The sequence below is a fragment of the Amblyraja radiata genome, chromosome 28 (genome assembly GCF_010909765.2).
Source record: "Amblyraja radiata isolate CabotCenter1 chromosome 28, sAmbRad1.1.pri, whole genome shotgun sequence".
Classification (NCBI taxonomy): Eukaryota; Metazoa; Chordata; class Chondrichthyes; order Rajiformes; family Rajidae; genus Amblyraja; species Amblyraja radiata.
The window spans coordinates 31173853-31188143 of record NC_045983.1 but is presented as its reverse complement, the minus strand read 5'-3'; the positions used below and the strand labels follow the sequence as shown (position 1 = coordinate 31188143).

At 48.5% G+C, this 14291-nt stretch overlaps 1 protein-coding gene across 2 annotated transcripts in view; it reads right to left on the bottom strand.

Annotated features, from left to right (window-relative positions):
* pitpnm3 (PITPNM family member 3) overlaps positions 1-14291 on the bottom strand; it is a 236593-nt gene that overhangs the window by 31977 nt on the left and 190325 nt on the right. For both annotated transcript variants that reach the window (XM_033046226.1, XM_033046227.1), the window contains exons 8-11: positions 13494-13678; positions 10103-10275; positions 7062-7232; positions 1-88 (exon numbers count right to left, since the gene is read on the bottom strand). The exon at positions 1-88 is cut by the window's left edge and continues 86 nt beyond it. In XM_033046226.1, the coding sequence (XP_032902117.1) occupies positions 1-88; positions 7062-7232; positions 10103-10275; positions 13494-13678 (617 nt within the window). The remainder of the gene's footprint in view (positions 89-7061; positions 7233-10102; positions 10276-13493; positions 13679-14291) is intronic.

Below are 14291 nucleotides of genomic sequence, written 5' to 3'. Positions count from 1 at the left end.
CGCTGCAGCTGAGTCAGCAGCGTGGTGGGCGGTATCAGCGCATTAGAACTTTCCAGAAAGACCGACTGGTGGCTCTGGATCAGGTCAGCTGTGGGTACAAAGCGTCACAGCAGTCAGAAGCGGAGACTTCAAGGAGACTGTCGGGAGGAAGGCAAACGCAGTGCTCGCATTTATAGGCAATAGACAATAGGTGCAGGAGTAGAGGCCATTCGGCCCTTCGGGCCAGCACCGCCATTTAATGTGATCATGGCTGATCATCCACAATCAATACCCCGATACTGCCTTCTCCCCATATCCCCTGACTCCGCTATCTTTAAGAGCTCTATCGAACTCTCTCTTGAAAGCATCCAGAGAACCGGCCACCACCGCCCTCCGAGGTAGAGAATTCCACAGACTCACAACTCTCTGGGTGAAAAAGTGTTTCCTCATCTCCGTTCTAAATGGCTTACCCCTTATTCTGAAACTGTGGCCCCTGGTTCTGGACTCCCCCGACAATGGGACCATGTTTCCTGCCTCTAGCGTATCCGAACCCTTAAAAATCTTATATGTTTCAATAAGATGCCCTCTCATCCTTCTAAACTCCAGAGTGTACAAGCCCAGCCGCTCCATTCTCTCAGCACATGACAGTCCCGCCATCCCGGGAATCAACCTTGTAAACCTACGCTGCACTCCCTCAATAGCAAGAATGTCCTTCCTCAAATTAGGGGACCAAAACTGCACACAATACTCCAGGTGTGGTCTCACTAGGGCCCTGTACAACTGCAGAAGGACCTCTTTGCTCCTACACTCAACTCCTCTTGTTATAAAGGCCAAGAAAGGTACGCATTCTTCACTGCCTGCTGTGCCTGCATGCTTACTTTACATGTCACGTAAATGATGCGCAAATGACTCCCAAGTGGGACAGGCCCTTAGAAGTCTAAATATACAACTTAAAAAGGAACAAATTTATTTTTTTCCGTTTTTCACATCCACTGTTGTCACCCATCCCCAACATGCCTGACGTCTAACGACCTGCACAGTTTCCAGTTAACGACTTTCGGGCTCACTCGAAGTTAAAACATACGATGACTATTAATTGTTAATACCTTTGCACCACACATCACATCGGCAGACACATTGTGAGCTGACAAGGCTTTCAAAGAAGCAGCGCTGGGAATTTTCACAGATCAGCCTAAATATGAGCGATGCATATTTTCAACAATATCTTTTTAAATGTTTGGTTCGAGGCCAATTGCGATGAAGGCAAGTCAGTGAATTCTTCAATGCGATTGTCACGGTGAAATTCTTTGCTTGCATACCTTGCCAAGTTATGCAGACAGTCGCTCATAAATAAAGTCTCATATCGCCCCCCCCCCCCCCCGTCATGGCGGTTCTCCCCCCCACAGCGGGTCCTCCTTCGTTCCTTCCCTCGTCAGCGGCGTCCTCACTCACGGGCACGTCCGTCGCCATCATCGACCGCCGCGCCGACCTCTCCACTATCGCCGCCCACGTCCTCTCCGGCCGCCTCCGTGGCGCCGAGCCGGGCCCTGATTAAGTTGTCCTGATTAAATGCCGCGTGACAAAGCACCAACTTCAGAGTATATTAATTACTTTGATTAAGTGTTTATGAAAAGAATTCAAGGTTTTAATTGGGAGCATGGTTAGCATCCGCCAGCTGTTTCAATGCATGTTTTCCAGTTGATTTACTCTAGTTTAGAGATACAGAATGGAAACAGGCCCTTTGGGCCCACTTAATCCACACTGACCATCGAACACCCATTCACACTAGTTCCATGCTATCCCAGTATCTCATCCACTCCCTACACACTAGGGGTGATTTATGGGGGGGGGGGGGGGACAAGTAACTTACAGGGCAGCACGGTTGCACAGCGGTAGAGTTGCTACTTTTCAGCACCAGAGGCCCATGTTCGATCCTGACCACGGGCGCTGTCTGTACGGAGTTTGTACGTTCTCCCCGTGACCTGCGTGGGTTTTCTCCGGGAGCTCCGGTTTCCTCCCACACTTCAAAGACGCGCAGGTTTGCAGGTTAATTGGCTTTGGTAAAAATTGTAAATTGTCCCTTGCGCGCGTAGGGTAGTGTCAGTGCGCGCGGGGGATCGCTGAGTCGTCGCGGGCTCGGTGGGCCGAAGGGCCCCGCTTCCGCACTGTATCTCTACACTAAACTGGACAAACCCACATGGTCACGGGGGGAGAACGTGCAAACGCCGCACAGACAGCCCTCGTAGTCAGGATCGAATCTCTCATTTATCACGTTTCTGAGGCGCGAGTGGCCATTAATCAGGTCTTCATTGGAACGACATAACTCCACAGCACTGGTGCAGCAGAGATGAAAAACTTGCAGCAAACTCCTGATATTTCAGGCTGCCAAGCAAAGGAACGATCTTAATTGAAAATATGATTAATGTTCACCACAAACTAGAGACTGGCGCCACACAATCTCTTCTCCCTCGTCGTAGAGAATTGAACGATGCTTTTATAAGAGTTTAGAGACACAGCGCGGAAACAAACCGAGTCGGCGCCGACCAGCGATCCCCGCACGCTAACACTATCCTACACACACTGGGGACGATTTCCAATCAACCTACAAACCTGAACGTCTTTGGAGAGAGGCCTGAGCACCCGGGGAAAACCCACACAGGTCACGGCGGAGAATGTAGACAAAGCATGATCGAATCCGAGTCTCGGGCGCTGTGAGGCAGCAACTCTACCCATCGGCGCCACTGTAACTCAAGAAATAATTTTCTTTGCAGGAATCTTGGAATTCCATGTGTTAAAAGCTTTTCCTTTACTTCACAGAAGATGATTCTTCCATTGAAGGATGCTGCTGGATGGTTTTTTTTAAATGGTTACCAAGGAAACTGGCTCCAGGGTCCGCAAGTTTTATAATGAAATCCTGTCTGAATTATCTTGCAAATGAGGTATAGGGCTGCAAAAATCAATGTAGCATCTAACGGAACAGTTCAAATATGCGCACGCTGGTGCTAAAATAAGCAAGAAACCTTTGATATGCTACATTGATTTGCCTTTTAAACTGCTGCTGCTGTTGTTTTGTTTCGGGTCGAAAGGTTGCAGGTTCAATTCTCGCTCCGGGGGCTTTTGGCGAACAAGTGTTTAGGCTGACGTTGAAGCTCAGATTTTGATGAGGTGCTGAATCATCAGAAGCAGAGCTTTTCACAGAAGGCATCGCTTGTAGATCAAATGTTTCCCCAGGAGAACATCCCAGTGTCCCGGCCAACATTTATCACACAGTTGACTTCACAGAAACGGATCGCCTGGTCCATGAAAATAGACACAGAAAGCTGGAGAAACACAGCGGGACAGGACAGGCAGCATCTCTGGAGAGAATGGGTGACGTTTCGGGTCGAGACCCTTCTTTAGACCGAGTGTCTATCTTATCCTTATAAGAGAGTGATGCACTGTAGAATGTACCAAGCACGTCGACTGAGCAAGAGCGACATAAGATGCTGGAGCAACTCAGCGGGACATGACAGGCAGCATCCCTGGAGATGAGGGTTAACTTACAAAGTTTAAAAGAGAGTTAGATAGAGCTCCAGGGGCTGGTGGAATCAAGGGATATGGGGAGAAGGCAGGCACGGGTTACTGATTTTGGATGGTCAGCCATGATCACAATAATAATAATAATAATACATTTTATTTATGGGCGCCTTTCAAGAGTCTCAAGGACACCTTACAAAAATTGAATAACGGTGCTGGCTCGAAGGGCAAAATGGCCTCCTCCTGCACCTATTTTCTATGTTTCTATATTTCATGTTGAACTGTTGGGCATGTTTAGTTCAGAGATAGTGTGGGAACAGGCCCTTCGGCCCACCGATTCCACGCCAACCAGTACTATAATACACAATGTTCAAGAAGGAACTGCAGACGCTGGAAAATCAAAGGTAGACACAAATGCTGGAGAAACTCAGCGGGTGCGGCAGCATCTATGGAGCGAAGGAAATAGGCAATGTTTCGGGCCAAAGCCCTTGGAAATAGGCAACGTTTCGGGCCGAAACCCAAGGGTTTCGGCCCGAAACGTTGCCTATTTCCTTCGCTCCATAGATGCTGCCGCACCCACTGAGTTTCTCCAGCATTTGTGTCTACTGTAATACACACACTAACACTATCCTACACCCACTAGGGACAATTTACAGTTACACCAAGCTAATTAGTCTACAAACCTGTCCGTCTTTGGAGTGTGGGAGGAAACCGAAGATCTCGGCGAGAAAACCCACGCAGGTCACGGGGAGAACAGACAGCACCCGCAGTCAGGGTCAAACCCGGGTCTTTGGCGCTGTTAGGCAGCAACTCCACAGCTGCGCCACCGTGCCGCCCACTGGCAAATGGGCCACGGAATGGCAAATGGAGTCCACATTTAATTAAGTGCGCACTATTCCATTTTGGGAAGTCAAACCAAGGCTGAACTTTAACAGTGACTGGTGGGGGCCCTGGGTAGTGTCACAGAGCAGAGGGATCAAAGAGAACAGGCACATAGCTCACTGAAAGTTGCAGGTAGATAGGGTAGTGAAGATCGCTTATAACATGTGCAGGAAGGAACTGCGGGTGCTGGTTTAAACCGAAGACAGACTTCTCTGACTTTAGGGTCTGAAGAAGGGTCTCGACCTGAAACGTCACCCATTCCTTCTCTCTAGAGATGCTGCACGTCCCGCTGAGTTACCCTGGCTTTTTGTGTCTATGGCTTTTAAACATGCTGGCCTTCATCAGTCAGAGAAGTAGAAATATAATGAATCCATCTATGTGGAGGGAATAAACAAATGCAGGCAATGGCAGGAAAGTAAGCTCGATATCTATCTATCTATCCATCTCTGCCTTAAAAATATCCACTGACTTGGCCTCCACAGCCTTCTGCAGGGACATGATGGGTCAAAGGCCACGTTTCTGTGCTGTACAAGTCTCATCATCATCGACGGTCACCCGAAACAAGTATGACTGTCCTCTCATGGAGGACGCCTGTGCGTGACTTTGTTTAACGTGGGGAGACTGGTGCACAGACAGCCACCCCACGGTCCTTGACAGATCTGGGTCAGCATCCAGTGGCATGGAGTCCAAGACGACCGGAGACCCTTTTCTGCTGCAGCCTTCATCCGCCTTCCCAGCCGTCGTGACGCTCCACTAAGGTCAGCCATCGTCCTCCGCCTGTTCCACCGTCGAGGTCTTGGTTGGGTCACTCTTTGTCAGATACCTCCCCCTCGACCTTACCGCCATGGGTGGCCCTACCAGGAGCACAGCTCCAGACGGCATCGCTCTCAGGATCTCAGGACCACACAAGCTTCTCCACCACGACAAGGTGACAAGTCCACCACTGTAAAGCAACCACTGTTTACAAATATTTCAGCAGGCGTCGACTCAAAACCGAAAGACATTCACAACCTTCTCATTTTTTATTTCGGAAAAACCATTCCTTCATCATAACCCACAGTCCCTCAGATCCACATCAGCCGGTCTCCTCTCCATCCACAAGTCCAACCTCCGCAGTTTTGGGGACAGAGCCTTCTCCAGGGCAGCTCCCAGGCTCTGGAACTCCCTCCCCCAACTGATCCGCAATTCCGTGTCCCTCACCATCTTCCAGTCCCGCCTCAAGACCCATCTCTTCACCTCTGCCTATCCTTAGCCCCACGTCCCCCTCCCTTTTCATCTGTGCATTAATTGCCTCATATTGTGTTTTGTATTGAATTCTGTCTTTACTTTGTGTACTAGTCATGTCTCTACTATTTATTTCATTCCCCTTACATGTTTTTCCTCTACATGCTCAATTTTTGTAAGGTGTCCTTGAGACTCTTGAAAGGCGCCCATAAATAAAATTTATTATTATTATTATTATTATAACCTTTAGCCTAGTCCCACCAGTGTTGTTTACCACAGGCAAGTAATTTAACTCCGAAGGCTTCAGTGAACACGACCACAATACTGGAGGAGAAGCCACTGTTACATGAGAACACTGTGAGAGCGGTAAGGAATAGACCTGACACGATCCTTGCGGCCACCACTACTCAACATCTAAAGCCTGCCCTCTGGAGATTGCTTTAACCTGCGGTTCGACAGCCCTGCATAGAATTTCCACACAGTCAAAAAGCCCACAGATTCAAATCAACACACAACCTAGCCCAGTATATTTAAGAGCTGATGTTAAATCAGCAGAGTTTAGTTTAGTTTAGAGATACAGCACGGAAACAGGGCCCCTCGACCCTCCGAGTCCGCACCGACCAGAGACCACCGCACACGAACAGAGACCCGGGTTTGATCCTGACTACGGGTGCTGCCTGCACGGAGTTTGCACGTTCTCCCCTTCACCGCGTGGGTTTATCTTCGGGTGCTCCGGTTTCTTCCCACACAATAGACAACAGGTGCAGGAGTAGAGGCCATTCGGCCCATCGAGCCAGCACCGCCATTCAATGTGATCATGGCTGATCATCCCCAATCAGTACCCCGTTCCTGCCTTCTCCCCATATCCCCTGACTCCGCTATTTTTAAGAGCCCTATCTAGCTCTCTCTTGAAAGTATCCAGAGAACCAGCCTCCACCGAGGCAGAGAATTCCACAGACTCACAACTCTCTGTGAGAAAAAGTGTTTTGTTTACTAAACGCTCCAAAGACGTGCGATTTGTAGGTTAATTGGCTTTGTTAACATTTGTAAATTGCCCCCATTGTGTGCAGGATAGTGTTATTGTGTGGGGTGATCGCCGGTCGGCGTGGACTCGGTGGGCTGAAGGGCCTGTTTCCATGTTGTATATCTAAACTAAACTAAATCTCCTATTCACCTTAAACCTCTGCCCTCTGATCATCTTAGTGACCAGCGATCCCCGCACACTAACACTATCCTACGCACTATGGGGACAATTTACAATTTTACCGTAGCCCATTCACCTGCAAACCTGTTCGTCTTTGGAGCGTGGGAGGAATCCGAAAATCTCGGAGAACGTGCAAACTCCTTACGGGCAGCGCACGTAGTGGCGATGGAGCCCCGTGAGGCAACAACTCCACCGCTGCGCCACCCCGTGCCTTCTCTCCCTCGTGATCTCGGTGGGGATGAGCGGAGATACGTACCTAGTAGTGTGGAGTTGCCATCGCCCAGCGGGTATCGCTGATACCTCGGCACACGCACCGGGGGCAGGAGGTGGAACTTCTTCTCCAGCAGAGGTTCCAAGCGAGAGGCCGAGGGGTCGGCGGAATGGAACAGGCTGTACACCTGGGCACACGCCGGTCGCAACTGAGCCACTGCAAGAAGAACAAGAGACAGGGTCGTTTAGTTCAGAGACGCAGCGCGGGAGAACGTGCAAACTCCGTGCAGACAGCGCCCGTAGTCGGGATCGAACCGGGGTCTCTGGCGCTGCAAACACTGCCGGGCAGCAACTCTACCGCTGCGCCACCGTGCCGCTCACAGAGAGTTTAGTTCAGGTTAGTGGACTAATTCTGTCTCGGAAAGAACTGCAGATGCTGGTTTAAATCGAAGGTAGACACAAAACGCTGGAGTAACTCAGCGGGACAGGCAGCATCTCTGGAGCGAAGGGATGGGTTGGAGAGAAGTCGGAAGAAGGGTCTCGACCCAAAACGTCGCCCAGTCCTTCGCTCCAGAGATGCTGCCTGACCCGCTGTTACTCCAGCACTTTGTGTCTATCTTTGATTTAAACCAGCATCTGCAGTTCTTTCCTACACAACCTCCAGGTTTAGTTTAGTTTAGTTTAGTTTGTTAATGTCACGTGTACCGAGGTACAGTGAAAAGCTTTTGTTGCGTGCTAACCAGTCAGCGGAAAGACTATACATGATTCCAATCAAACCATTTACAGTATATAGATACGTGATAGGGAAATAACATTCGGCACAAGATTAAGTGCGATTAAATATAGTCCGAGGGTCTCCAATGAGGTAGATAGTAGTTCAGGGCCGCTCTCTGGTTGTGGTAGGATGATTCAGTTGCCTGATAACAGCTGGGAAGAAACTGTCCCTGAATCTGGAGGTGACGTTTTCACACTTCTGTACCTTTTGCCTGATGGGAGAGGGGAGAAGAGGGAGTGGCCGGGGTGAGACTGGTCCTTGATTATGCTGCTGGCCTTGCCGAGGCAGCGTGAGGTGTAGATGGAGTCAATGGAAGGGAGGTTGGTTTGCGTGATGGTCTGGGCTGTGTCCGCAATTCTCTGCAATTTCTTGCGGCCTAGGATGGAGCTGTTCCCAAACCGTGCTGTGATGCATCCCTTTAAAATGGGCTGGGCAGTGATCATCACTTTCTGCAGTCTTCTGCGTAATCTTCAGCCTCACTGACTGCGTACAAGGCAGACACGGGAGCGCAAATGCACTCAGCGGGAATTGTTCATTCAAGAATAAAGTCAGGTTAATCATTTTAAAGTAGGAAACTCGGTCACAAACTATAGGCAATTGACATTATAACTGGAAATGGAAAATTAAATTGAAGGAAATTAGCCAGTGGTGCATCACGGTGGTGCAGCGGTAGAGTTGCTGCCTCACAGCGCCAGGGACACGGGTTCGATCCCGACTACGGGCGCTGTCTGTACGGAGTTTGTACGTTCTCCCCGTGACCCGCGAGATCTTCGGTTTCCTCCCACACTGCAAAGACGTGCAGGTTTGTAGGTGAGTTGGCTTGGTGTCCCTAGTGTGTGTAGGATATTGTTAGTGTGCGGGGATCGCTGGTCGGCACGGACTCGCTGGGCCGAAGGGCCCGTTTCCCCGCTGTACCTCTAAACTAAAACTACAAAGGAGAACCGGCCAGCGTATTAACACAGGCCCTTGTCAGAAGGATCAGGTCCACGTTTTTAACACACACACACACACACACACACACACACACACGCACACACACACACACACTCCAAGCGAGTTGATGATCAGAGATGTGGACATGGAAAGGTCAGAAGGATTTAAACACTTAAAGTTTTTTAAAAAACAGATATCCTTACTTTAAGGAACGTAAATGCTGAACTGTATTTACAACCATAATTGCACGTTCTCCCTGTGACCGCGTGGGTTTCCTCCGGGTGCTCCGGTTTCCTCCCACATCCCAAAGCCATGCGGGTTTGGAGGTTAATTGGCCCTCTGTGAATTGCCTCTCGTGCGTATGAAAGTGGGATAACATCGAGCTAGTGTGAACGGGCGATCGATGGTCGGAGTGGACTCGCTCGGCTGAAGGAGAGGAGGAGGAGGGTCTCGACCCCCAAACGCCAGCCATTCCTTCTGTCCCGAGATGCTGCCTGTCCCGCTGAGTTACTCCAGCATTTTGTGTCTATCTTCAGTGGGCTGAAGGACTCGTTTCCATGCTGTATAACTAAACTAAACTAAGAACAGGGAATAAGTTCAGCGCAGGAAGAGGCCCTTCGGCCCACAATGTCCGTGCTGAACACAATGCCAAGTTAAATCAATCATCTCTGCCTGCACCTGATCCATATCCCTCCATATCCATGTGCCCATCTAGAAGCCTCTTAGATACCACTATCGCATCTGCCTCCGTCATCACCTCTGGCAGCACGTTCCAGGCACCCACCACCCTCCCCAACATCTCCTTTAAACTTTGTCCCTCTAACCTTAATACGATGCCCTCTAGTCCTTGACATCTCTACCCTGGAAGAAAGGTTCTGACTGTCTACCCTATCCACGCCTCTCATCATTTACTGAACTTCAATCAAGTCTCCCATCAACCTCCGACGTTCCGGAGGAAACGATCCGAGTCTGACCAATCTCTCCTTATAGCTGTTTCTAGCTGTGCTGAAAGGAACCGCAGATGCTGGTATGCACCGAAGTGCTGGAGTAACTCAACGGGTCAGGCAGCAGCATCTCTGGAGAAAAAGGATGGGTGACGTTTCGGGTCAGGACCCGTCTTCAGACTGATAGCACTTTGTGGTTGCACGATGACACAAGCACTTTGTGTTACGTTCAGTCGGTCTTCTTTAAGGCAGAGGTAGATAGATTTTTGATTAGCACAGGTGTCGGGGGTTATGGGGAGAGGGCAGGAGAATGGGGTTAGGAAGGAGAGATAGATCAGCCACGATTGAATGGCGGAGTAGACTTGATGGGCCGAATTCAACTCCTATCACTTATGAATCTATGAACGGCTGTTCCACGGGATTAAAAAGTCTTACCGTCAACAGAAGGAAGGACTGTCCACCTCATGGCTAAAACCAAGGCCAGTGGGGATCCAAAGAGGAAGAAATCAGAGACATCAAAATCAAATCGGCATGTGTTTCCATCCAGGAGATTAGTGCTGTTCATCTTCTGTACGTCGGGGTCATCAATTAATGCACCGGAGTGAATCCTGGTTGGGAAACACATTGTTAAAGTGAACAGCTTCACCTTGTCTGCTTCATTGTCACCTTCTCCTCGCTAACAATGATCTATTCCAAGTTTTCCTTGAACTTCATCTCTTTTGATGTTTCATTTTCACACCTTACCCTTCCTTATCTCTGTCTCCCTCTCCCCTGACTCCCAGTCTGAAGAAGGCATGTTTGATCAATAATGTTTAATCAATAATGTTTTATTATTAATGTTTAATGTTTTATGTGTCGTTACTAACTGTCACCGTATGTCATGTTGTCACTTGTGGGCGGAGCACCAAGGTAAATTCCTTGTATGTGAATACTTGGCCAATAAACTTATTTATTCATTCTTTCATTCAAGGGTCTCAAAGTGGTATGAATATTTGCATATCTTTCATTCATTGTTCTTTATCTCTCTACATCATCATCTATACCTCTCGTTTCCCTTATCCCGAACCAGTCTGAAGAAGGGTCTCGACCCGAAACGTCACCCATTCCTTCTCTCCAGAGATGCTGCCTGTCCCGCTGAGTTACTCCAGCATTTTATTTCTATCTTCGGTGTTAACAGGTGATTGTTCCTACTTGACCTACTCCAGTGGTGGTCCATCAAGAGTCAGAGAGAGTCCAAGAGTCATACAACATGGAAACAGGCCCTTCGGCCCACCGTGCCCATGCCGACCAACATGCCCCATCTACACTCTTCCCACCTGCCCGTATTTGGCCCATAACCCTCTAAAGCTAACATACCCATCTAAACCTATCCCATCCACAGGACAGTTTATACTATCCTATCTAATCGGACTAAATAAGCAAGGATACACAAGTCCCAAGACAGACACAAAGTGCTGGAGTAACTCAGCAGGGACAGGCAGCATCTCTGGAGAGAAGGAATGGGTGACGTTTCGGGATGAGACCCTTCTTCAGACCTTGGATTCCCATCTTGGACTCCAGAATAGGGAATTGCTTGAAGCCACCAGGGACCAAGGAATGAACTTCCGGTTATGTAATTAATTAATCCCGGCATCGTGAAGAGGGCTAACTCATGACCTTTCAGTCCAGGGCCTCCTCCACTGTCAGAGTGAGGCCCAGCGCTAATTGTAGGGACAGCACTTCATATTTCGCTTGGGCAGCTTACACCCCAGCAATATGAATATTGACTTCCCCAACATCAAGTAACCCTTGCATTCCCTCTCTCTCCGTCCCTCCCCCACCCTACTAGTCCTGCTAGTTTTACTGTTCGTATCCCCTCGTTATCACCTCCCTCGCAGCCAACAATGGACCATTGTGGGCTCCAACTTTCCTTGGCCATCGGTGCCAGCTCTGATTTGTTGTGTACCTTTTCAAACCTCTACTCTCCCTCTCCCTTGACTCTCAGTCTGATGAAGGGTCTCGACCTGAAACGTCACCTAATACTTTTCTCCGGAGATGCTGCCTGACCTGCTGAGTAACTCCAGCACTTTGTGTCTGTCTTCAATGTAAACCAGCATCTGCAGTTCCTTCCTAGATTTGAAGTTGACTTCTTCAATCCCAGTGAATTTTCATTCCTTGATCTTTAACTGCAGTAAGCCGAGGAATATTATAAATTAATTTTAGTAAGCAATCCACAGATATTTCATTCAATTGGGTTGGGAAGGAGAATTAGAAAGAAATTCTAGCAATTTGTACGAATTATGTATTTTTAATTTTCAATATAATGGAGATGATGATAAATTTGCCTTTTAAAATAAATATATATGTAGAAATGTCTTGTGGCTCTTCATAAAAAAATAATGAAATATAATAGTGCAATATTTGAGGTAAGAATTTAATAAATCATTCGGCTATTAAATTGTTCACCTAAACTGCTGTTTTAATACTGAAGGATCATCAGTCGGGAAAATACTGCAAGATTTAGGTGGTGCAGCGGTAGAGTTGCTGCCTCACAGCGCCAGGGACCTGGGTTCGATCCTGACTACGGGCGCTGTCTGTACGGAGTTTGTACGTTCTCCCCGTGACCTGCGTGGGTTTTCTACAAGATCTTCGGTTTCTTCCCACACTCCAAAGACGTGCAGGTTGGTAGGTTAAAAGGCTTGGTTATTATAAACCGAAAATTGTCCCTCGTGTGTGTAGGGTTAGTGCCAGTGTGTGGGGCTCGCTGGTCAGTGTAGGCTCGGTGGGCCGAAGGGCCTGTTTCCGCGCTGTATCTCTAAAAATAAATAAACAACCAGAATTCAATGGCATTTTGTTGCCGGATGGATTTTAATACTTGCTACTAGGGGGTGATTTTAAAATAATATTGTATACAAATGGAAAATGATGCTGATATTCAAATTCCACAATGGTTCATGTTTGTACCATTTTCCATCAGGCTTTGTATTAAATATAAATCAGGTGCGGTTACTGTTTGACAAGGACTTCAAGCTTTCCCAGTTTATAAAGGATCACGTCTAAATTAATGATAATAATTTCTCCATTTCCACTCTAATATTATGACTGATATGGCTCAATAAAATTCTGTTTGTTATTTTGAACTTGTTAACGCAGGAATCCTACTGAATTGTACGGTACTCTAACGATTCAGCCATTATACGCTGTAACAAGGTATTGAGAAAGATTTGTTTCAGTTTGTGACCTTTTATCAGAGCTGTCTAGGGTGGCACGGTGGCGCAGCGGTAGAGTTGCTGCCTCACAGCGCCAGAGACCTGGGCTCGATCCTGACTACGGGCGCTGTCTGTACGGAGTTTGTACGTTCTCCCCGTGACCTGCGTGGGTTTTCCCCGAGATCTTGGCTTTCCTCCCACACTACAAAGACGTACAGGTTGGTAGGTTAATTGGCTTGATGTGAATGTAAATTGTCCCTAGAGCGTGCAGGATAGTGTTAATTGCAACCTTCACGTGGTCCGCCCTGTTTCGACGAATGCAATCAACCCGACGTGCACTAACAAATAGATCAAATGGAACAAGTTGACCTACAACTTTAGGCTGTGCACGCCATACGCAAGAAGAAGAAGAAGGGTCAGCGTGCGGGGTTCGCTGGTCGGTAGGGAGTCAGAGGGCCGAAGGGCCTGTTTCCGCGCTGAACCTTCTCCAAACCAAATCTAAACTAAACTTAACTAAATGAATTTAGTAAAGAACAATTCTTTGATGCGACCTAGAAAAACGTGGTCTACCTCAACCCAAATCTCCCGACCCAAACAAGTGCCTTTAATTCACAGTTGTAATCCCTGGCGCTTGTTACCTTGAGAGAAACCCATGGTGCTGGCTCATGGAATCACAGTCATAGGTGGAAGCATCACTCTGTTTCCTCGGCAATAGCTTCCTTGGTTCCTTCGCTTCGATTGCCGAGATGTCAATGTTGCTCTTACTCAGTCGCTTGCTAGAGCTCAGGTCTGACCCTGGCTCATCGGTTAAGTGCGTGTTGTCCTTTGGAAGAATAAAACATTAATTGTCAAACGGAAGATGAAATCTGGTCACTCAATGCGCCTGTCCCACTTAGGCGATTTTTTTAGGTAACTACAGGCGACTAGTTTGCCGCCACATGTTCGCCGGTGGTCGCCGGGAGTCGTCTCCTCAGTCGCGCAAAAAGTCGTAGCACGTTTGACGCCAATGAGCGTAGCTTGCCTTCTCCTGACGTAGGTTGTCGCCAGGATGACGTAGGCTACGACTATGACAGTCGCCGGCAGTCGCCTAAAAAAAATCGGCAAGTGGGACAGGCCCGTAAGTCTCTCTGTGTAGGAAGGATCTTTGTCGGGGCGGCCACGGTGGCGGCAGCGGTAGAGTTGCTGCCTCACAGCGCCAGAGACCCGGGTTCCATCCCGACTGCGGGCGCTGTCTGTACGGAGTTTGTACGCTCTCCCCCTGTCCTGCGTGGGTTTTCTCCGGGATCTTCGTTTTCCCCCCGCACTCCAAAGACGTACGGAGTTTGTAGGTTAATTGGTGTAAGTGTAAACTGTCCCATGTGTGTGTGTGTGTGTGTGTGTGTGTGTGTGTGTGTGTGTGTGTGTGTGTGTGTGTGTGTGTGTGTGTGTGTGTGTGT